The sequence below is a fragment of the Tiliqua scincoides genome, chromosome 4 (genome assembly GCF_035046505.1).
Source record: "Tiliqua scincoides isolate rTilSci1 chromosome 4, rTilSci1.hap2, whole genome shotgun sequence".
Classification (NCBI taxonomy): domain Eukaryota; kingdom Metazoa; phylum Chordata; class Lepidosauria; order Squamata; family Scincidae; genus Tiliqua; species Tiliqua scincoides.
In genome coordinates this window covers 156,518,723-156,544,138 of record NC_089824.1, presented here as the reverse complement: position 1 = coordinate 156,544,138, position 25,416 = coordinate 156,518,723, and the positions used below count along the sequence as shown (strand labels likewise).

The window sequence follows — 25,416 nt, the reverse complement described above, 5'->3', positions numbered from 1 at the left end:
CCATCCTATTCACCCTCCCGCAGCCCCAGCTGACATAACTGGATCAGTGGCCCAGCAGCAGCCTGACACCATGTACTGGGAGGAGGCAGCAGCCCAGCACCCCAACTGTGTGTGACTGTGTGTGACCTTTTTATTATTGCCATAAGAACAGTCTCTGCTAGTGGAATGCTAGTTCCACCAGTAGATTAGCCCATTAGAATCAGTCTGTGAGGCAGCCTGGATATCTGCAGCTGCTGAAGTGGATAGATGACAGCTTGATCCTAAATGCCTGCATATATCTGCTAGATTCAGGGAAGCCAGCTGTGATGATCCGAAAGAAGGGTCTCTTGTAATTCTCTTTGCACAAGACAGCAGATTTCCAGGCTGACCATCTGCTCACAACACTGTGCTGCTGTTAATAGGAAAAGGCAAGCGATATAACGTTGGATTAAAACAACCCTTCTACTCAGTTAGCTTTATCTTCGCCACTTAAAGGTTCAGATGTTTGGAAAACAGACTGGAACCTTGTGTGAACAATGGGATCTCAACATAGGTACTTGGAAGTCTCTTTAAATCTCTGTGAGACTGTTAACTAAGTTCTTAAATCTCCAGAACTGAAATCTTCAAATGAGCTGAATTGTGTCCATTTTGTTCTATCCATGGTAAATATACCAAGAGATAAACATAGTATTCACTTTTAGTATGATGTGCTCTGCTCCAATTGACATCCTCTGGTGGTGGTAACATAATCTGATGTTCAAAGGGACTTGGGCCAGGCACTGTAACTGGTTCACATCAGCTCAATTCAGTGCAGTATGAATCCACATCCACAAGGTCGCCAGTTCGAGGCCACTGGCACCGTGCGACCTTGAAGCAGCTGACAAGCTGAAGCTGAGCCATTCCATCTGCTCTGAGCATGGGAGGATGGAGGCCAGAATGTGAAGCCAGATCGGAACGAAACACCTTGAATGTAGTGGTTCTTGAAAGAAAGAACCTTCTTTCAAATTGTAAAAATCCCTATTTAATAAGGGATTTAAATAAAAGCCTGCCTTTGTAAACCGCCTTGAATAAAGTCTTGAATAAAGACCAAGAAAGGCGGTATATAAATACCTGTTATTATAATATTATTATTATTATTACCACTGGTAGTGGATCCCCTTGCCCAGCAGTCTCTAAATTGCGGGACCACTGCATTAAGGAAAAGCCTTCTCTGTCTTGCACAGTGCGTAACATTCTGTGCTGCTGCCTGTTATCTTTCCAGCCGATCTCGTCAGAAAATAACTCTGGCAGCCGCTTCTGCCCCTAAATAGAGGCGCAGAGCCTGCTGTGGTAACAGGCAGTGGAAGTGGAATCTTTCTGACTAGATTGGCTGGAAGGGTGACAGGCAGCAGTGTGGAACAGTAAGTGCTGTGCATGATGGGGAATGCTTTTTCCAAGCGCCGGATCTGGCCCGTGGACTTGAGTTTGGCACCTGCTGCTCTGGCCAGTGCCTAACCTAGCCATCCCCAGCATCACCCCTTTCACAACGAGGAAAGAGGAAGTTAGAGGCCCAGGATGGGCCAAGCTGGATATGAAGTGCACCATGGAGGACACTTCACTGTTTCTCACTACTGCTGTCACACATGTGGGGCACATAAATACTCCTGGTTTTGGTCTCCTCTATACCAGTATCCATGTGTGTTTCTACACAAATTATGAACAAATTCAAACTTTAAAAAAAATCTTTGAGGCATCAGCGGAGGTAGGAAACCCAGCATTTGCCTCCCTTTCCTGACAAGGTTGGTGGAAGGGCAGAACTGTCCAAACCAGTCAGGTCAGTAATTATCCAGCTGGGTGGCTTCCCTAGCTATTCTGGCTCCTACAGTATCTTGTGCCACATCTCCCGTATTGGCCCACAGCACATGCACATCTTTTACTCAGCTTCTTCTGTTACAGAACCACCTACATACTCACACTTATCCATGCAACTTCTCCCCCTAGGTTTGCTACAACATCTGAATAGGGCCAGCCTATTGTGACATGAGCTGAAGCAATTGCCTCAGGCAACTATTTTGCATGGGGTGCCATTTTCCTGCCTCTAAAGTGTTTGCTGCTGATAATACCCCATTCCTAGCCTTGATCCACCCTCCCCACCCAGACTTTTCTGCTTCCCTGCCCCACCTTGTTCCACCCACCTCTGCCTCCGCCCCCGGCCCTCATGCTGACTTACCAGCACTGGAGTGCCAGTTCTGAATGTTGCAGACATGTTGTAAAGCTTGTTTGCGGCTATTTGAGAGCCAGGAACTCCAGCACAAAGATGTGTGCTGGCCGGCCAGCACTGGATCCGGTCCCCATGCTGACTGGCACAGGTGTGCACCAGGTAGTGTGGGGGTGGGAGAGGGTGGTGGGTGGGTGGTGTGGAGACAGACAGGGGTAGGGTGGAATAGGAGGTGTATCAGGCCCGGGGGGTGTGTGGAATCAGCAGCAGCAGTGCACACCATCTCCTAACCTTGGACCAAGTGGCCCTACATGGGTTTCTTAGATGTGCACCAACTGGCACAGATCCAAGTAACCCCAAAGACTGGGGCTTGACATGGGGTAAGGTGGAAAATATTTCCTTAACCAAGATGACCTCTAGCCTACCCCTAACCTGTGTAAGAGACAGTGCAGGCCATGCAGTCTGGCTGTACCAGTGCAGGATAGGATGGCACTGTTAAATTATAAATATTCAAGTCTTGAGTGGGGCACAAGATCTGACAAATTTTGAAAGGGAGCAGTTGAAATGATGCCTTATGAGACGTGAAAGCTCACCTAGACAGTAACAGATAGCTGATGCCTATTTTGGATCCAACATGAGTTAATGAGAGAAATGCCACAAAAATATGTGCGCACAAGCTATAGTTTTCAAACAATACTGACTCCTAGTTAGAAGAAATTGTTCTTCTAACAAACACCCCTCTCATATATTTGACTGAGGAAAATATTGTTGTTAAAAACATAAGAACAGCCCCACTGGATCAGGCCATAGGCCCATCTAGTCCAGCTTCCTGTATCTCACAGCAGCCCACCAAATGTCCCAGGGAGCACACAAGAGACCTGCATCCAGCATTCTGACATAGCCCATTTCTGAAATCAGGAGGTTGCACATACACATCGTGGCTTGTAACCCGTGATGAACTTTTCCTCCATAAATTTTTCCAATCCTCTTTTAAAGGCATCTAGGCCAGATGCCATCTCCGCATCCTGTGGCAAGGAGTTCCATAGACTTACACACTGAGTAAAGAAATATTTTCTTTTGTCTGTCTTAACACTCAATTTTAGTGGATGTCCTCTGGTTTTGGTGTTGTGAGAGAGGGAAAAGAGCATCTCTCTGTCCACTCTATTCTCCGCATAATTTTGTATGTCTCGATCATGTCCCCCTCAGGTGCCTTTTTTCCAGACTGAAGAGCCCCAAATGCTGTAACCTTTCCTCATAAGGAAGGTGCCCCAGCCCACTAATCATTTTAGTCGCTCTCTTTTGCACCTTTTCCATTTCCACTATGTCCTGTTTGAGATGTGGCGACCAGAACTGGATGCAATACTCCAGGTGCGGCCTTATCATCAATTTGTTCAACGGCATTATAATATTTGCTGTTTTGTTCTCAATACCTTTTCTAATGATCCCAAGCATAGAATTGGCCTTCTTAACCGCTGCCACACATCAGGTCAACACTTTCATTGAGCTGTCCACCACCACCCCAAGATTCCTCTCTTGTTCCGTCTCCATAGCTGAAACCATTAGCCTACGTGTGAAGTTTTGATTTTTTTTTTGGCCCAATGTGCATTACTTTACACTTACATTGAAACACATCTGCCGTTTTGCTGCCCCTTCTCCCAGTTTGGAGAGATCCTTCTGGAGCGCTTCCAAATCACTTCTGATCTTCACCACTCACAAAAGTTTTGTATTGCCTGCAAACTTAGCCACCTTGTTGCTCAACCCTGTCTCTAGGTCATTTATGAACAGGTTGAAAAGCTTTTCAGCTCTCTCCATTGTGAAAATTGGCCATTTACATCCACTCTCTCCTTTCTGGTCCTCAACCCATTCCCAGTGCATGACAGGACCTACCTGTTGACCTTTTCAAAGAATTCTAAAAGGTTTGTGAGGCAAGACTTACCCTTACAGAAGCCATGATGATTCTCCCTCAGCAAGGCTTGTTCGTCTATGTGTTTTATGATTCTATCTTTGATGAGGTATTCCACCATCTTACCTGGAACAGATGTTAGGCTGACTGGCCTATAATTACCCGGGTCCCCTCTCCTTCCCTTTTTAAACATTGGTGTGACATTTGCTATCCTCCAATCCTCTGCCAATGTGGCTGTTTTACATTAACATTCTCATTAACTCCACCATGAAATCTCCAAAGGAGCATATTTGGTGAACAGCAAATGCATCAGTTGTTTATATCTCAGTTACATGAAAGAATCCCAGGAAGACCTCTTTGAGAACAGAAGTCTGTACAATGTCCAGAGCCTTTAAACAGATGGACAGCAAATGACATCCAAAAATCCCTTCATTGTTGAAGGCTTTGCAAACATAAGATTCTTGTAATAATGTGTTGTTGCACATTGCACACGAGCTTGGTTTTTACAAAGACATTTCAAAACATATTTATAGCATGCTTTGTTTTATGGAACCATCAGAATGTGCGGAATTCATACTAAGCTTATAGTTCAGCCCAAGAAAGACAGCACCGTAAAAAAAAAATCTACTTTGAGCTGCACAAGTTGTAGAATACTCAGTGATCTGAGTATTAGAATACTTAGTGATCTTGGTACATTAGAATACGCAGTAATCTTGGCAAGGAATTCTTTTTTCAAACTTTTTGCTAAACAAAACTGGGTTTGGCCATAATTTACGGATACATAAGTTCATTTCCCCATTCTTATGAAAAGTAAAACCTTAATGTCAATGTTTTTAAAAGTGCCCTTAAGGACTACCAGTAGGGTAGGGCATCTCACTGTGACACTGACGCGAAAGAATTATACACAGGTACACAGATGCAAATACACACAACACACTTAGATGCCAATCTTAGCCATACCCCTGCCTCTGCCAATGCAATGGCACCAAAAAGGCTACTGCTGCATCCTGCAGGGAAGGGGGGGCAATGGTAGAGGCTGCCTCTGGGAACATTTGTTCCCTGACCTCTGGGTAAGCCTCCACTGTGCTGAGGTTTTATTTGGACCTGCATGGTGTGCAGTCCAGCTCCCAGAAAGTGAAAGATGAATAAAAATACATTTTAAAGAAATCCTAAGCATACATATGCATGTGGCTGGGATTTACACATCCCTCTTTTTGAACTATAAACATCTATAATCTAACTAGAGAGCAACTAAGGACATTTCCAACACCCCATTGGGTTGATACGAAAAACCCCATGGAAGGCATTTAAATCTGCAGAGTCCACTTAATTATTCTACTGGAATGGTGGAACTGTGGCTTTGGTCCAAAGGTTTCTTGATAATGAATTCTAAGAATGCTAACTGATCTGATTTCCTCTGTTTGTTCCTCCAGTTAGTTCCTCTCTCACCTATTTTTCTTTGCTGTGGCCTATGTCTGTTTTTGTAAAATGTTAATCACTTTTTCAGTCAGAAGGCTAAGGCAAGAGGAACCATTGCCAGCTCAGAGATATTTCCTTTCCACTCCATTATTATTATTGTGTGTATTATTCCATGCAGGACGTTGTTGTGATTTGCAGATGGTTTGCTTTATATTATCTTCTGAGCCTGCAGGGATCACATGTTTGTTGTCTCCTGGACAACATATGAGAATCATATCCACAAGTACAAAGTGTCTACAAATACCACTTACATAATCAACAGCTGCAGTGATATATGGCTGGAAAATGAGAAATGAGCAACATGCCTTAATATGAGATTAATTCACAGGTTGCCTGCCTAATTAGATTCATCTGCCAAATAATGGATGTTTCTGTTAAGAGCAAGCAAATGGTGAATAGAGACAAATTCAAGGACAGCAGGGTTTCTGGCCCTTGTTGGCATGTCTGTGTAAGTTAAAAGAACATAACAAGAAACCCAGTTGGTTCAGATCCAAAGGACTATGTAGCCCAGCATCCTTCTTTCCATAGTGGCCAATCAGATGCCTCCAGGAAACCCCAAAACAGTGCATGCAGTTAATACTCCACACCTGCTATTACCCCTCCCCCAATGTGGCATGCACATTCTGAAGTCCCTACAAATACATAATCAACAGCTGCATTGATATACAGCTGGAAAATAAAAAATGAGCATTATGCCTTAATAATAAGCATTATGCCTTAATATTTCTGAAAATCAAGTTGCCATATAACTGTCAAGATGAATAACTAGTAGGAGACCTCTTTGTGAAATCTGTCTAACCTTCCAACTTTGGGAAACAATACTGTATTCTTAAAGCTTTGTCCCAAACTCCTGCATATGCCAAAAGATACTGGCTTATTCTAGAGTGTTCAGTTCATGTGAGATCAAGTGTTAAATGAAAACATGCCCTTGAATACATCAATCCTTGAATTCCTTGGTTAAAAAAAAATCACATCATATTGTTAGTTCAATCCAATATTTTCTTACTCAAAAGCTGGCAAAACTAGAAAATTCATTGAACTTCAAATGTTGGAATAGACTGTATTCATTTCAGTCCTGTTCAAAAGTGACAGCATCTCACTCTAGCAGTGCACAGAATGGGATCTTTATTAAAAACATTTCCCACTGAAAACATTGGTAACATGATGCAGTTGGTAACACTGGTAATACTGGTGAATTATTTTATAATTTAAGGATTCATGAGAGCCTGGGAAAGGAGGGCAGCAGGAGAATAATAGAGAGAGACGGAACAGTCAGACATCTCAGTCTAAGTATACTGTATATAACGAAAAGCAAGAAGCCAGGATCCATGGCAAATTTCCACATTTTAATCTTAGATGTGGTAGAGAATTGGATCACTGTTTGTTGCCTTTGTCTCAGAAGTCCATCCTCTCTCTTTCTCAGAAAACTATGTTATGCAGCACTTACTCCTTCTCTTCAGTGAAGGTATAAGGCAGGGGTAAGAGACCCCCAGACTGCCAAAGTAGTAAATGATCTGGGAAAGTAAAGATATAAGGAAGGAAAGGGTGTGAGGGGCCAAAGAAGGGGGGGGGGAAGAAGTGCACAGAGAGACACTGAGATCAACTACTAAGCCAAGCTTCTCCAAACTGAACAGAAGCCATCTGCCATGGAAGCCAGTGCAAAGCAGGCACTGAAAAGAAAGGTAGCTTCCAATCCCAAGGGGAGCCAAGCTCCCATCGGTCTGGAGCAGAGCATGAGATCACCACTTCTTCAGAGGTTTGCACAGTATGGGAGATGTACAGTTCCAGAATCCAGCCCAAATAATGTGCCTACTTAATGATATTAAGAGGGGACCTGCTGACCCCCTGCAGCAATTTTGCAATGAGGATCCCATTGTCCAGAACAGTAAAAGGGTTCTGGTACTTTTTATAGATATACAGAAAAGAACATTTGGGCAGGTGTTTGTTGCTTGTCACGCAGGGAAAGCAACAAAAGGAAGCTAAAATTATAATTTATTACCTTTTAATCTCTCTTCTCCTTCAAGGAAGTCAGGGCCTTCCTCCTGTTTATGATCACTACAATCATGTGAGATAGTAGGCTGAAAGATTAGTAAGTTCACTACTAGCCCAAGGATTTTGAACCTGGGGCCTTCCCTGCCTAAATTCAACACTCTAGCCTAGGGGTGTTACTTGTTGCATATAGTGAACCAAATAGAATACATGGCACCTGCTAAGGGCTGGAACTGATATCATTATGTAGATGATGGCCAGAAATAAGCACTTTGTTCTCACATAGGAATCCATTAGTTGCAAGTGACAGAAGAGATAAATATGCAAATCTTGATTATATTTTCAAGATATGGGAGAGCCCAATTATTACGCTGAGAGAGCCCAATTATCACACAGACTGCCTTTCAATCACACCTGCCAAGACACAACTTAGCAGCTGAGAGGTGCGCTTTGAAGTGACACGTCGGCAGAAGCCGCGCTACTGAGAGGGCAGCCTCTATAATAATAGGACACACCCAGTGCCTCAGCAGCATCTCTCTCTAACCACTCCTCTTTGTTTTCCCCTTGTCCTGTAGCATTCCTTGCCTTTTGATAACTCCTTGCATCTCTCCCTCCCATAACCTCAGCAGAAGCAGTCCTACTGAAAGGGCAGTGCTAGGAGAGCCCAATATTCACATGGGCTGGATAAAGAGCTTCTGCTGGCTGTATCTAGCCCAAAGGCTTTATGTTTGAAAACTCTGCTCTAGCCTGCACACCACATTAACTTTCAGTGTAGAAAACATTACTTATTCGGCATGACTTTACTATAGAGACGCTGGACACGTTTCATCAAATCCTAAACGCAACTCCAAAATGGGCACAATTCATTTAACAGCCAGAGTGCTGCTGCCTGCCTCCCCTTCCCTCAGGTTGCTCCCACTTCAAATGGATGCCATTCTTGTATTTAAAGCACAGATGTGTGCGGCTGTCCACACACAGGGAGAAAGTCTAGCCAGGGTACCACATATCAGAGGAAAAAGCATGGTTATTCGTTCAGAGAAACAGATTTAAAAGATGGAGAGCATAACAACATCATGATGGAACTGAGAATAACATTACAACAAAATGGGCCACAGTCACATATATTGGATCTGCGCCTCTGTTTAGTCTGTTCTGAGACGGCAGAGTCTGTTTTAGTCAAGGGATCTGGGCAATAAATGTCATCATATATACAGTCTATACAAACGAGACATTACATATTCTTCTTTAGCACCAGTTGTTTTGTGTTTGGGCTCCTGCAGTTCCAGAGCTAAATTTTTTTTTTTTTTTTTTTTGAGAGAGAGAGAGAGAGAGAGAGAGAGAAAGAAAGAAAGAAAGAAAGAAAGAAAGAAAGAAAGAAAGAAAGAAAGAAAGAAAATGCATCTGGCACTTAGAAGGCAAACTGATTTTTGTGTGATGGGGTATTTTTAGACTGTAGCTTAAGACCTGCTTTTATCTCAAAAATGTAACACCCCCAAAATAAATACATTAAACAAAAAATTATATTGGTTAAAAAAAAAAGTAATACAAGTGGCTATCTGTATATTTAAAAAATTTACAAAAAAAATTAAAAAATCTTACCAAAAAAACCCCTGCCAAGTAACAAAACTTACTTGGTTGCAATTTATTTCTCCTCCCTAAAGGGAAAGGGTTTTGAGAATTCCTAACACACTGAGGGCCTGCTGTATATCATCAATGTTGTGTCATCACCATCACAACCAGCCGAGATATGGAATAAGAGAAACTAACGCACTGGATACACAGAAATAAATATTTAAACAGAATGGTGGTTAATATGGGCAATGAAGTTACAACGCAAAGTGGGTTGTTACACTGCAACTTAAGAAAAATGCTAAAGTTTAAAAGAAGGAGACCCTCTACCAAATAAGAAATTATCTTGGCCACTTGCTAAGATACATATCTTTTTAATTCAATGTAAAATTCAACTGAATGTTACTGAATGTAAAATATTGAGTGCTTTAGGCAAAATGTCAGGGCAATTGTCACAGTAATTTTGAAGCTCAGCATGACCTCTCTTTTGGTCACTGAAATATAAAAACATTGCTGAGTGCTGCAAAGTTCTCTTCATGATTTCTAGGACAGAGAGAAAGGGAGCTGTTAAAATGTTTTTTTTAAAAAGGGATTAAACTTCTTACTTAAAAAGGGCATCAAAAACTCATTTGGAAATTATATCAATTGCCCAAAGTAAAACCAAAGTTGTTCATTGGTCAGTGCCTTTGCACTAAAACCAATCAACCTATTGAAAAAGCTGCACTTTTTGAAGCCTTCTGTCCTTCCAGATGTTCACAGCTGGCCTCATAGTGTCAGTTCACTCATGGCAGTTATTCCACACTTTCCCATTCAAGGCAAACAGCTGCCAGCTACCTACTGCCAGCTGTGAGGTAGTCATTGTTAGGTAGGTTTCAGCTACCGCCATGCGTAACAGTTACACATTTGTTTCCAGTTCATTGATTTCAATAGTGCAGTGATCTTTACAACTACTGGATTTCTCTGTATGGGTTTCTGTGGGGTTTTCTTCATGCTCCACTTGAACAGGTATGTGATGTTGAAATGTTTTTGCAGGTTCTGGTTCATGGGACTCATTCATGCTCTTCACACAGCCATTTCTTTGGTAAGCCATTATCTGGTGGATGCTGATGGGTTTTGTTTCACAAATCAAAGGCACCTATGAATGAAATAGGAAGGTATTGATTACTGTCTTAGAGATGGCAGGGAATTGTTTGGTGCCCAGAGCTTGATAAGAAGCTGTTGCCTTGAGAAACTTGGGGCCATTAAGCCATACTCAATTTAGCTTACTGTGAGTGGCTCTATGAAGCATTTTTATGTGCAACATGGCCACAGAATTCCAAAATCAGTATAGAACAGTCATATTTCAAAATGGCAGCACCCATGATCCCTGCAGTCCAGAATGGAACTAATGGATATGCTCATAAATGTCAAGTAGTTCAGCACTGCTGGGATTATACTACTGCAGATGAGGGTGCGTAAATGGTAGCATGCATGCATGTAGTCCCACACACTTTTAAAAAAGCTTTCCTGCACAAGGAAAGATGCTTTCCAAAGAAGGTTAAGCTAAAAACCTTCTCTCCAATTCCCCAGCTTTCCACAGATAAAGCAATTTGATGTAAGAGGACCATTCAAACATGATTCCACCATCTGCAATCTGATCCAGTATAGTCTTAGGAAGGCTGTTAACAATATTTCTGAACATGAAGTTCACTTGTCAGATATTGACAGCTCATAGGTACAGATTTGCTGCCATTACGTTCAATTTTCATCATTGGTTCTATTGACCACCAGCAGAATCCTAAGCAAATCTACTTAAATGTAAGTATAATTGAACTCAAGAGGACTTACTGCCAAATAAGCGCATAAAGAATTGCAGCCTGCCATTCATTCTTCCCATTTCTACCCACTTGTGCCCTAACTGCCCCACTATGGTCAGGATGACCAGATACAATGGAGAACAGAGTGCTTATATCTTTAACCATTGTATAGAAGAGGGAATTTTGGCAGGTGCAGCTTTTTACACCTTTTTATGTTGAGCTGCACATGCCAATATTTCCCCTTCGATGCAATGATTAAAGGTATAGGCACTTTGTCCTCCGTTGTATCTGGTCACTCTATGTACACCATGGCACTACACCTCAGCACTCCAGAGGAATCCTACCTTTCTGTTTTGTGTTTAGTATGGCATTTACTGTAACTATTTGTTCTAGATTATGTTAAGTGAGTTTGAGAAAATGACAGCCATGACTATCTCTCCTAAAGTACTCAACTTCTTGCAATGTCTAAAGCAGGGGTGGTCACACTTTTTTGACTCGAGAGCTACTTTGAAACCCAGCAAGGCCCGGAGATCTACCAGAGTTTTTTTTACAATGTTCGCGCCATCATAACATATAACATTTATGTGTACAATGTATGTTGGTGTACCTTGAGTCCCACTGAGTATAACAGGACCTACTCCTGAGTAGACATGCCTAGGATTAGACTGTGAGGCTGCAATCCTAGCCACACTTACCTGGGAGTAAGCCCCATTGAGTACAATGGGCCTTACTCCCGGCGTTTCCTCCCAGAGGCACCTGAAGGGGGGGTCGGCACTCCGCGATCTACTCATTTTGCCTCGTGATCTACCGGTAGATCGCGATCCACCTATTGAGCACCCCTGGTCTAAAGCATAACATTTTCAGTGTTTTGGGGCACGGTTTCTCATTGCTTTGCTCCTACCTCGGATACCTCCTTGGTGAATTCTTTTCTGCAGATGTGAGCCATTATTCCAGCAGCAAGAGCATCTCCCAGAACATTGATCATTGTTCGAAATCTATCTCTGCAAAAAAAAGAAAGAAAAAGAAAAAGAAAAAAAAAGCAAGGGCATTAACAAGGGGCAAGAGGTCCCTTCCTTTGTTATGCAAACATTCACAGACCTTTACATTTCTGTTGTACTCACACAAAACAACAACATATAAACCCAATCTGATGTCGTGCCAAATCAACAGATTATGAAGGGCAGGAAAATGGGAGAGAAATGTTTAAGAGAAATAAGCAGGGGAAACTTAAGAATGTCCAGATGGAGAGTAGGAAACACAAAATAATGAGTATAGATTCATATGTCACAACATCAGACCAAACTGGTCAAACATTTCCTGAACCAAAAGTTTCCTGAACTAAACCTGTGACAAGAAAATATGATGCCTCAAAGAAATAAAATGTATCACCTCAACAACATTTTAATGTTTTCCAAAAGTATGATTTTATACTGTGTGTGTATTGTATTTACATTTGTTGAAATTTCTGTACATTCTGTATTGAAAGAGCAAAAGTAATTCAAAACTTTCAAGGAAGAAAATCTCTCATGAGCTGACTTTACTCTCCCTTTTGACCTCCTAAACAGTAACATGAATGGTAGAATCCAAAAGTTAAGTGGGACTTGGGTGATAGATGGTTGACTAAATTCACTCTGGATTTCATCAAATCAAACCCAGCTCCAAACTTCCATTGTGCTTCTGGTCTCCAGATTCTATGTAATTGGCTCCAGGAGTCTCCAAGTGGGTTGATTTGGAATTGATTTTGTACAGTATGGAATCCAGCACAACTTTAAAGAGTCTGTAAAGGAAGAGGGAATACTCTTCTTCCATCAGTCCAGAAATATTAAAAATCTTTTGTGAATAATGAAGGAAGCGAATCTTGAGCCAAGTATTAAAAATAAAACCGGAACGCGTTTTTAAGACAAAAACATGAGAACAAGGAAAGGAACTGTACTTTTATATAGTGTAATTTTTTTTTAGGCAAAATAAGCAGAGGGAGTCATTAAGCATGTCCAGCTGGAAAGCAGAACAAAATGTTGGTTCCAATTGCGGGTAAAAAGGGGCTTGGACATTTATGGTTGATGGATAGAGATGAACGCAGGGAACAATAGCATTTATGTCAAGTTAAGGAATACAGTTATGGAATATAAATATCTCTGTATTTGGGAATTCAGTTTAGATGCATCTCTCTTTCTATGATTAACCCTTTACTGTCACATTTGTATTCAGGTGTATAATTCTGAAATTTCTATATCTTTTCAATTTATTTCCTTTGGGCATAGCCTATTTTGTAGTTATCTGGTAAAATCAATTCCATGATGACCTTGCAGTTTTTTCACCAAGCAATGAGGAAAGGGTAAATTTTGCAAAACAAACCTTTAAAGCTGATTGGAAGAATATAAAAAATTTAGGGGGAAAAGGGCAGGTGTATGAGCTGGAACTACATTTAGTACACTACTTGAAGCTGAGTCAAGTTCATCTTGGCAAAGCAACATTAAATCTGAAACACATCTGTAATTTCCTCATTTTTCCAATGCAAACAAGCACATCTGAAAACTCAATCACAATGGTTAATAGATTGATGCTGGTCATAAAGCTGAAATCCAGGAACATCCAGATGTTTGGCTTAGAAAAGCAAATGATGGTCCAAGATCAGTATTGTCCAGGTTTTAGCTTCTTTAGCTTGATGAAGTTGGGTTGAATCAGAAAGTTTTTCATATGCTGTTAAGTATGTTAGTGTGTGTTTGAGACATTGGTCTGCTACATCTACTAACTACATGCAGTTCTGCCCACAGTTGTCCCCCACTGTTAAAATTTAGAGTCAAAGAAGATGTGATGGAGCCACTACTCATACATTCACTGCCATTCCACATGTAAAGCAGAGGATGATAAGTCTTAACAGTAAAAGGAGCACACAGGAAGACACTAAATCATCCCTCCCTCACACCTTACTCTTTTAGTTTCTTGCTGCAGCCACTTGTCTTCCTTTCCAGCTCACTCCTGATATCAAAACCAGGAGAACTATACTAGAGCAAGTGGTTGAACATCACCTCTCTTATCTGCTCCTTTCACTGTCAGTGTAAAACATGAATGATGGCCCTGTCACATCTGTTTGGCCCTGAAAGTGGCAGATAAGGGAGCTGGGGGCAGAATCAGACATGATGGCAGTAGATTCTGGTGTTCAAATGCGGGTTATTGATATCTGTGAGACACAGGTGGAAGGAGAAAGGGTGATTTTAAGCAGAGAAGCGCCAGAGTGGGTGCTGGACTCTCACCCTCTCTAACCCCCATCTAGGATACTGAGAACAGAAATTGGCCTGCCTCATGACAAATGTCCTGTAGAAGGTGGTGAGAGGGATTAAAATGGTAGTCAGAGACTTCCAAACCACCTTCCACTAACCATTGCTTAAAATTCCTCCATCTCTTTGAAATTCCTTGACAGTAACCATGTTTGAATACACGGACCAGTCCACTGTCAAGTATTATTTCACTCTGTGTACAGGACTGGACACAAGGATTGTTTGTTCCCAAAACTCAGTAGTGCTCCTTGTGGCATTAAGTGAACAAGTGTAAACTTAAACTTTGTCCCAGTGCAGCAACCTGTTCCTGTACTAACAACTGACAGGTGAAATAATGATATACCATAAAAGTGGCTGGGGAGGGCAGGAGGAGAAAAATGAGACAGGGCAGGAGGTTCCTTAGGTTCACAATAACCCTATCAGTAAGCTGTAATGATAAGAATGCCCAAACAGGCAACACAACAGAATTGACTCAGGGCCCAATCCAATCCAATTTTCCAGTGCCGGTGCTGCTCTGCCTATGGTATATGCGCTGCTTCTTGTGTTGGGGAGGCAGCCTTGGAGGCCTCCTCAAGGTATTGAGAACTCAAGGGATTGAGAACTGGTTCAAGGCCAAGAAACAGAGAGTGGGTGTCAACGGACAATTTTCACAATGGAGAGAAGTGAAAAGCGGTGTGCGCTAAGGATCTGTCCTGGGACCAGTGCTTTTCAACCTCTTCATAAATGACCTGGAGACAGGGTTGAGCAGTGAGGTGGCAAAGTTTGCAGACGACACCAAACTTTTCCGAGTGGTGAAGACCAGAAGTGATTGTGAGGAGCTCCAGAAGGATCTCTCCAGACTGGCAGAATGGGCAGCAAAATGGCAGATGCGCTTCAGTGTCAGTAAGTGTAAAGTCATGCACATTGGGGCAAAAATCAAAACTTTAGATATAGGCTGATGGGTTCTGAGCTGTCTGTGACAGATCAGGAGAGAGATCTTGGGGTGGTGGTGGACAGGTCGATGAAAGTGTCGACCCAATGTGCGGCGGCAGTGAAGAAGGTCAATTCTATGCTTGGGATCATTAGGAAGGGTATTGAGAACAAAACGGCTAATATTATAATGCCGTTGTACAAATCTATGGTAAGGCCACACCTGGAGTATTGTGTCCAGTTCTGGTTGCCGCATCTCAAAAAGGACATAGTGGAAATGGAAAAGGTGCAAAAGAGAGCAACTAAGATGATTATGGGCCTGGGGCACCTTCCTTATGAGGAAAGGCTACGGCATTTGGGCCTCTTCAGCCTAGAAAAGAGACGCCTGAGGGGGGACATGATTGAGACATACAAAATTATGCAGGGGATGGACAGAGTGGATAGGGAGATGCTCTTTACACTCTCACATAACACCAGAACCAGGGGACATCCACTAAAATTGAGTGTCGGGAGAGTTAGAACAGACAAAAGAAAATATTTCTTTACTCAGCGTGTGGTTGGTCTGTGGAACTCCTTGCCACAGGATGTGGTGATGACGTCTAGCCTGGACGCCTTTAAAAGGGGATTGGACAAGTTTCTGGAGGAAAAATCCATTACAGGGTACAAGCCATGATGTGTATGCGCAACCTCCTGATTTTAGAAATGGGTTATGTCAGAATGCAAGGGAGGGCACCAGGATGAGGTCTCTTGTTATCTGGTGTGCTCCCTGGGGCATTTGGTGGGCTGCTGTGAGATACAGGAAGCTGGACTAGATGTGCCTATGGCTTGATCCAGTGGAGCTGTTCTTATGTTACATTTGTTCCCTTACCTTGGGGCTCCATTGAAAGTTGGATAGGATTGGGCCCTCAGTCTGCCCAATATTGCTATAGCAAATAACAGTGCATATTAATACAAATATGTTTATCTGTAGCTCAGTTCAAATGCTAAGCAACATCTAGAAAATTAGCATTTATTCAATAAGATATGTGAATGAATACATTGCTTCTTGTCCTGATGGTAATACATTCGTGTGCCATTTCAATAATGCCATTGCAGGCTGAAGTTTGACTTTCTTCATTGCACTTTTACAATCTTTTTGTCATGGAGTTTCCCCTAATGTTCATGAAAGATGGGTCTAATAAATCATGGGGAATAGTTAACTTCTATCTTCAGGAACAGTATGACTCCATTTCTGATGCTGGGAACAATCATCAGAAGATTAATGCCACCATCATGCCTTGTTTGTAAGTTTCCCAAGGATACATTGCTGATCACAACTCTGGGTAAGAGTCCTGAACTAGATAAACCTTTGGTCTGATTTAGCAAGGCAGTGTTTACATCCTTAATGTGCCCATTTTACAGATGGAAAGCTGAGTCTGCGAGATAGAAAACCATGAAGCAAAACCATGGGTGAATTAGGCAATGAGTAATGTGATCAAGTTCCCTCCTCTGCTGTTTGGTTCACAGTATACTACAAGTTCCTACAAACTGAGCTGTCCAACATACACACAATCAGCTTGGTTTGAAGAATAAAGAAACAGAGATTTCATTTACTTACAAAGCCCAGTCAACAGCAATTATTAGAGTGATGTCATCTGTAGGCAGTCCCACTGATGTCAAAACAATGACCATGGTCACCAGGCCAGCTTGTGGGATCCCTGCTGCACCTATGCTGGCTGCTGTTGCTGTAATACTATTACAGACAAGCAGAAAGACAATTGTGATTTAACACAAAAAACAAACAAACAAAAAAATACCCAAGTCTGAAACAGACAGCTTTTCGTCCCCGAGTATTTTTGGCCCAAATTATTTGCCATGCGTCTCTCATATGCTTTAACAACCTGAATTTAGTTGGAACGAAGTTCTATTGAATAGGGAATAGGGGTTATTATAGAGTAATGGACAAAATGAAGTAGCAGAGATATTGAGAATTTGCAAATGGAAATAATTTGTGCCACTGTCCCAGTTAAGAGCAGCTGTTATAACTGAGGTTGAGTTCCTTTGGCTGCTGGCAGTAATGATATGAAGATCATCAAATTCTCAGAATCCACAAGGCCTTACTGATAATGAATGCATATTCCCACAGCTGCATCATATGGAAACCATATGCCAGAATTTGGAACAAGTAATGGCCTATTTACATAACCATTGGGTAGGTGGAAGCTGCAGGAAAAATCTTGGAAGAAATTGTGTGTTCTGGCTCCCGGCTAATAGTGCACTGGCTGTGTGCATCTCTCACCACAGTTTTGACACAGCACTGTAATCCATGTGATGGTGTGCCAAAATCCATACACATTTATCCAAATTGTGAAGTGGAAATATGCAGACATAAACTGTAAAGTACAAATTTGTAATGCAGCCCCCCACACTTTATCAACTTTTTTTAAAATTTAAGACAACTATCTTGATGCAATTTTTTTTGCTTTCTTTTATGTCAGCATAGATTCTTTTGAATGCTGCTGCAGCAAAAGGAAGAATTCAGTCCCTTATTTTTAACAGAACTTCCTTATACGCTAGTGTAACTTGTGAAACTTTTGGATGTGGCCCACCAAGCATGTATTGAGAGTTACCACGGTCAGACTGCCAAACATAGCTGTTCTCTGTGTCCGGCTTGGTGATTCACAAGTTAAGCAGGCTTCCTTCAGTCCACTTTAGGTATAGCAAAAACACAACTGCATCAAAACCATCTGCAGGAATCTTCCCTTCCCAGGGACAGTACCTCCACACCACCTGAATGCCACCTCAAATGCCACCTCTGTATGTGTGTTCACTTGTGCGTGCACACACTGCCATCAATGAGGGTAGGCAGGTGGGTGAATTAGAGGGCACGCCATGTCCCCTTCTCTTCCCAGCATTCCCAACTCCTGTTCATTGCAAAGACAAGCAGCGCAAAGCAGGGAGGCTGGCCCATTGCACTCATCATAAGTAAAGGGCAGGGGGGAAAGGAAGATGTGGGCTCCAAATTGCCTTTCCCAATCTACTTAGTGCTTTGTACTGGAAGAAGAGAACATAAGAACATAACATAAGAACAGCCCCACTGGATCAGACCATCGGCCCATCTAGTCCAGCTTCCTGTATCTCACAGCAGCCCACCAAATGTCCCAGGGAGCACACCAGATAACAAGAGACCTGCATTCTGGTGCCCTCCCTTGCATCTGGCATTCTGACATAGCCCATTTCTAAAATCAGGAGGTTGCACATACACATCATGGCTTGTACCCCGTAATGGATTTTTCCTCCAGAAACTTGTCCAATCCCCTTTTAAAGGCATCCAGGCTAGACGCCATCACCACATCCTGTGGCAAGGAGTTCCACAGACCAACCACACGCTGAGTAAAGAAATATTTTCTTTTGGAATGAGATTTGGAAGAGATTTGGAATGGTAGCAGATTCCCACCCCCCTTTCCTCCACCTTCTAACAGCACTAGTGGGACAGGAGCTACCAGTGCTGTGATCCTCTTCCAACTGGCTCTCAGCAAATGAAGAAGTGTATTAAAGTCCCCAGTGGAGTAGCAGCTTGGAGAAGGTGGTGGACAGATGTGCTGGGGGGTTATCTGTTTGCCACCACTCCAAGAATGCCACCCGCACTACTGTTTTGAGTCACTGCACAGCAAGGCCAGTCCTGTTCCTGCTCCTGCTCCTAGCAGTAAATCCATGCATGCAGCAGATTGCAAGATGCACATCACAGCCGCATATACACACTCCAACATAAAGCTGATTTGTCTGTGTTGAAGCAGACTGACAGTGTGACCGCTCTAGCCATATGACAACACATCAAAGAATTAAAGGTTCCATTTAGGTGTGTCTTTCTTTGATCATTCATTTACCCCCATTTTTCCAAAAACTGGGCTATTTTATCCTCTGCCACCCAAGCTCAAACATCCTGTAGTAGGCAAAGTGTCTCTGGCAAACATCCCCCAGCTAGATCTCTCTTTCTGTCTCTCCCTTTCTCTTGGCAAGAATATAAGCGGAGCCTATTTATTCGCAGATTATATATCAGAAGATCTGGCTCAATGTGGGTCCTCTGGACTTGGCCCAACCTGAAACTCTTCCCTTTCCCTTTCCTGAGGGAAACCAGAAGTAACTTCTTTTTTTTCTTTTTTTTTTGCCCATAAGGGCCATTCTGGAGCCCACAGAGGCTTCAGAATGACACAGAGGTATTCAGAGGCAGAGGCATTCAGAATGACACAGAGGCTCCAGTCACCTTTGGAGGGTTTAAGGGGCAGAAACCATGGATTTCATTATCTGCAGTTTTCAGTATCTGTGAGGGTTCCGAGAACGAATCCCTGGAGGATACCAAGGCCCCACCTGCATTCCCCCTCCCCCCAAAAAGTGTTAAAATTATTTACTTTGAAGTTTAGGCTGTCAGTCAACAAGAGCATGTACAATCTACAAGGCTGAATATGAAGCCAGATCTCAGGCCCAGCACATACTGCCAGGGTAGAACATGTGATGTTATATGAGGATGTTTCCAAATGTCCACAGATTGTCTCTCACTAACCCTAGTCAGCCAATAACATCTGGAATTGTGTGAATGAGCTTCCAAATCAAAAGTTGTGGCTTATGGACTCATTTAATCCCTTGACCCTTCTTATTTTAGAAATTCACTGTGGGAAATCTGCCTAAAAAGAGGCAAATAAGAACATAAGAACATAAGAACATAAGAACAGCCCCACTGGATCAGGCCATAGGCCCATCTAGTCCAGCTTCCTGTATCTCACAGCGGCCCACCAAATGCCCCAGGGAGCACACCAGATAACAAGAGACCTCATCCTGGTGCTCTCCCCTACATCTGGCATTCTGACTTAACCCATTCCTAAAATCAGGAGGTTGCGCATACACATCATGGCTTGTACCCCATAATGGATTTTTCCTCCAGAAACTCGTCCAATCCCCTTTTAAAGGCGAATGTATTCATTCACATATCTTATTGAATAAATGCTAATTTTCTAGATGTTGCTTAGCATTTGAACTGAGCTACAGATAAACATATTTGTATTAATATGCACTGTTATTTGCTATAGCAATATTGGGCAGACTGAGGGCCCAATCCTATCCAACTTTCAATGGAGCCCCAAGGTAAGGGAACAAATGTAACATAAGAACAGCTCCACTGGATCAAGCCATAGGCACATCTAGTCCAGCTTCCTGTATCTCACAGCAGCCCACCAAATGCCCCAGGGAGCACACCAGATAACAAGAGACCTCATCCTGGTGCCCTCCCTTGCATTCTGACATAACCCATTTCTAAAATCAGGAGGTTGCGCATACACATCATGGCTTGTACCCTGTAATGGATTTTTCCTCCAGAAACTTGTCCAATCCCCTTTTAAAGGCGTCCAGGCTAGACGTCATCACCACATCCTGTGGCAAGGAGTTCCACAGACCGACCATGCGCTGAGTAAAGAAATATTTTCTTTTGTCTGTCCTAACCCGCCCAACACTCAATTTTAGTGGATGTCCCCTGGTTCTGGTATTATGTGAGAGTGTAAAGAGCATCTCCCTATCCACTCTGTCCATCCCCTGCATAATTTTGTATGTCTCAATCATGTCCCCCCTCAAGCGTCTCTTTTCTAGGCTGAAGAGGCCCAAACGCCGTAGCCTTTCCTCATAAGGAAGGTGCCCCAGCCCCGTAATCATCTTAGTCGCTCTCTTTTGCACCTTTTCCATTTCCACTATGTCTTTTTTGAGATGCGGCGACCAGAACTGGACACAATACTCCAGGTGTGGCCTTACCATAGATTTGTACAACGGCATTATAATACTAACCGTTTTGTTCTCAATACCCTTCCTAATGATCCCAAGCATAGAATTGGCCTTCTTCACTGCTGCCGCACATTGGGTCGACACTTTCATCGACCTGTCCACCACCACCCCAAGATCTCTCTCCTGATCTGCCACAGACAGCTCAGAACCCATCAGCCTATATCTAAAGTTTTGATTTTTTGCCCCAATGTGCATGACTTTACACTTACTGACATTGAAGCGCATCTGCCATTTTGCTGCCCATTCTGCCAGTCTGGAGAGATCCTTCTGGAGCTCCTCACAATCACTTCTGGTCTTTACCACTCGGAAAAGTTTGGTGTCATCTGCAAACTTAGCCACTTCACTGCTCAACCCTGTCTCCAGGTCATTTATGAAGAGGTTGAAAAGCACCGGTCCCAGGACAGATCCTTGGGGCACACCGCTTTTCACCTCTCTCCATTGTGAAAATTGCCCATTGACACCCACTCTCTGCTTCCTGGCCTCCAACCAGTTCTCAATCCACGAGAGGACCTGTCCTCTAATTCCCTGACTGTGGAGTTTTTTCAGTAGCCTTTGGTGAGGGACCGTGTCAAACGCCTTCTGAAAGTCCAGATATATAATGTCCACGGGTTCTCCCGCATCCACATGCCTGTTGACCTTTTCAAAGAATTCTATAAGGTTCGTGAGGCAAGACTTACCCTTACAGAAGCCATGCTGACTCTCCCTCAGCAAGGCCTGTTCGTCTATGTGTTTTGAGATCCTATCTTTGATGAGGCATTCCACCATCTTACCCGGTATAGATGTTAGGCTGACCGGCCTATAGTTTCCCGGGTCCCCCCTCTTTCCCTTTTTAAAAATAGGCGTGACATTTGCTATCCTCCAATCTTCTGGTACCGTGGCCGTTTTGAGGGACAAGTTGCATACCTTAGTCAAGAGATCTGCAACTTCATTCTTCAATTCCTTAATAACCCTTGGGTGTATGCCATCAGGGCCCGGTGACTTATTGATCTTTAATTTATCAATGAGGTCTGAAACATCTTCTCTTTTAACCTCTATCTGACTTAACTCCTCGGTCAGGAGGGGCCGTTCGGGCAGCGGTATCTGCCCGAGGTCTTCTGCCGTGAAGACAGATGCAAAGAACTCATTTAATTTCTCTGCCATCTCTAAGTCTCCTTTTATCTCCCCTTTCCCTCCCTCACCATCCAGAGGGCCAACCGCTTCTCTGGCGGGTTTCCTGCTTCTAACATATTTGAAGAAGCTTTTATTATTCCCCTTAATAAATGAAGCCATCTTCAAACACACAATATGTTTCAGAGGAACAGTCTGTCATTCAAGGTTTGCTTATTTTCCAACTATAATTCTTTCTTCAGTCACATTTCCAGACTATAGTGGTCAGTTAATTTCCTGAATTGTTGACTGAATATCTGATATGAGCTGCCATTTAAAAAAAAGTATGCAATTGGAAATTTTATGCTTATGATTGAATATGATTGACCTTTTTTTTTTTTAAGGAAAAATAATATTTTGTCTTCAAAATGCTGTGCTGGTCAACAGCAGAACGGTTTTAAAATCACACCCTACAGTCCTATAAATAAGCACTGCCAGTAGTATGCAGTATAGATGGAAGAGTTATCTAAAATTTGACCCCCATCAACGCATCTTAACATTAATGAAGAAGCTTACTGGAGGGCATCAGATCCAACCTCTCCATCAGCCAACTTTCTTGACTTGCAAAGAATTAGAAAAAGGTCACTGACATGGTTTTCGTTCTAAATGAGTTTAATCCTAAATAAGCACAGTTTGATCTCAAAGCTAGTGTAATTTGAAATCTACACGCAACAAATTCCAACCAGTTTCTTTGAGTACTCCCTTGATGACTGTGCTGCTACTCTGGAGTAAGGCAACTGAGAACTAAAAAGAGATATTAAGGTATTTGTGTCCTGGATGATTGTGCCCTGATCAAATGTGTCCTGGTCTGCATGGCTGAATGCAAAATTTGTTTTATTACTAGTATATTTTATGGCTGAATGGCTGAATGAGGATTTTTGTTTTATTACAGTTAATTTTATGGTTGAGTGATGATTTGAACTTGGGTCTTTTAAGTTTAATATTCTAACCTTTACACCACATTGGTTCTTGTTAATGTATATTTAGACCACTTTAGGTGCTTCAATTTGAAACTGAAAGCTAGGGTATAACTGAGCTGTTTATTTTTAACAATAGTGTTTATAAGATTGCTCTACTCATAAGCCATTATTTCCCCCCAAAATTAATGTAAACAGTCTTCATTTCCCAATTTGTCTTTATGAACAAAGATGTTTGGATCACAGTACTGATGTTTCAGCAATATGGTCTGTACTCAAATGATAAGAAAATAGTCTACATCTATTCTATAGTGTCAAGTCTGCTGAATAAAGAAGTCTCTTTATAAAGTGTTTTTTACCTGATGGTGATGATCTGTCCAAAATCTAGTTCGTAATTGTTTACTTGAGCAATGAAAATAGCTGCTACTGCTTCATAAAGGGCAGTCCCATCCATATTGATTGTGGCTCCCACAGGGAGCACAAATCTGGCAATCCTCCTGTCCACGTGGTTATTCTCTAACAAGCACTTGAAGGTTATAGGCAAAGTGGCTGAGCTGCAATAACAACACAGATAAGCATAGACTGAGTTTAGCACAACAATGCGGACTAGAAACTTGCTTTCTTTAAAAAAAATTAAGTGAAATTTGAGATATTCAAAATTATGAAGCAGTCACCATGTTCTGTGCCAGAAAAAAGAGCCCGTGTTCGAAGTGTGGGTGTGGCTATACAGATTTTGAGCATCTTGTTCATAGGGTGCAAAACTTTTAAACTCTAAACACACTCAAATTTCACATTAAAGTTAAAGCAAAAGTAAAGTTTTTTCTTCAGCCAAGAGATATCCCTGTGAAGATATTGTTATGAGCGCTATAATTTGAGACCTATAATGTAAAAAGGTGGCTATGAAGGAAGTATTATAATTTTAAGGGAAAGGAATCAGTACAACCAGGAATTCAAAATACCTACAGAGATGGAATTCAATCTTTGGTTTTTGACTCTTGCTGTTTGATACAAGTCAAACAAGTCACACTGTGCTGCTGGTTTTAAAAAGACAATGACTAAGGTCCTACATGCTCTTGAAGGCACATAATTGCTCCTTCACAACTTTACATCATTTTCCCTTTCTCCTGCCAAAGGAAAAACATATGCATGCTGATCTCAAATGAGCTTATTATTGTATCTCACATTCATACCTCCCACTTGCATGAGCTGTTCCCCACACTGATTCTCATAAGAGCATGTTCTGTCTTATATTTTCCAACTTTGCTGTGTGACAGCCTATAGTATCCTACGCAAACTGTCAGAATTTGCCCACCATGAATAAAGTTCCTAAAGGCCCAAGCCTCTGGCAGCATGACTTCTTATCAAAGTCAGTGATGGCCAGCTGTATTACACAAAGACCTAAAATATCATGATAGCAGCAGAGGAGAGATCTCAAACTCAGACAGCACCCTGTGAATGTGAGAGCACTCTTGATGTCACAGCTGCATTGGCTAACCACCCATAAAATATGGACGGGGGAGTCCAGAACTGGATGCTGTTCCACTAATTGCCCATTCCTCATCCAGGTTAGTAAAGTAATTATGGGCAGTTTTATAGGGGTAAGAATGCAGCACTTTCCGCTGGAGACACACCTGAGAACTCCCAGAGCATCTGCACATAAAGGTTGCTGCATTGGAGCTAAATATAGCCAGAACTTAGAAGGAAAGGAAAACAACAGACAAGATAAGCTAGCTTTTGAAAACTCAACTGACTTTTATGTGTTGTGCATTTCCCTTTCATTCATACTGCATTTCTTTGCGCAAGTCAAACAATTAAAGGAAGGAACCTTGCAGCAGTTGTCAGTATCCAAAACGTATCACACAGCACTAGTCTATCAAGATTTCTTCTGCTACCACATTCAGTACATTCTGTCCCAATGCTAAAGGAGAGACCAGACTGATACAGATACGGCTTCTGTAAGGTGCTTAAACCTCACCTTTGATTTTCTATAAGTTTATCTGAATAAACATTCTTTTAACCACTGTCAAAATCCTTCCAAAATTCCAATTTTATATCACCGGTATGTATATGAAGTTGTTACTGTAGTAACAGATTAATTCCAATGGGATGGCACACAAGTTTCTCAGACCATCTTCTGCTACCTATTGAAGAGGCAGATGTGGACCCATTACAATTCAGTACCCCACTCCAATTCACTCAAGTGATCCAGAAGGAAGGCTGAGGATATTTTTAATTGGGGGCAATCTCTGTCTCCAAATCTGACTAGAGACCAGACTGAAATGCAACTAGAAAATTTGCTTCTTCTACAAGCAGCTGGAGCTGTATAATCATCACATGCTTAGTCAACTTGCTAAAAGTGGTAATTGAGAGTCTGGCCTATTCTTCCCCCAAATCAGTGGGGTCTAGCCAACTTAATGCAGCAGGAAACATCTGCAAAGCACTTAGCAAA

The 25,416-nt window shown here is 42.2% G+C and overlaps 1 protein-coding gene across 1 annotated transcript in view; it reads right to left on the bottom strand.

Annotated features, from left to right (window-relative positions):
- Positions 1-9,565: 9,565 nt before the first annotated feature.
- The window catches only part of SLC1A7 (solute carrier family 1 member 7), a 55,507-nt gene continuing 39,656 nt past the window's right edge, over positions 9,566-25,416 (bottom strand). Inside the window, exons 8-11 of the mRNA XM_066623599.1 lie at positions 23,327-23,521; positions 16,697-16,831; positions 11,814-11,913; positions 9,566-10,251 (exon numbers count right to left, since the gene is read on the bottom strand). Of these exons, the coding sequence (XP_066479696.1) occupies positions 10,012-10,251; positions 11,814-11,913; positions 16,697-16,831; positions 23,327-23,521 (670 nt within the window). The 3' untranslated portion in view covers positions 9,566-10,011. The remainder of the gene's footprint in view (positions 10,252-11,813; positions 11,914-16,696; positions 16,832-23,326; positions 23,522-25,416) is intronic.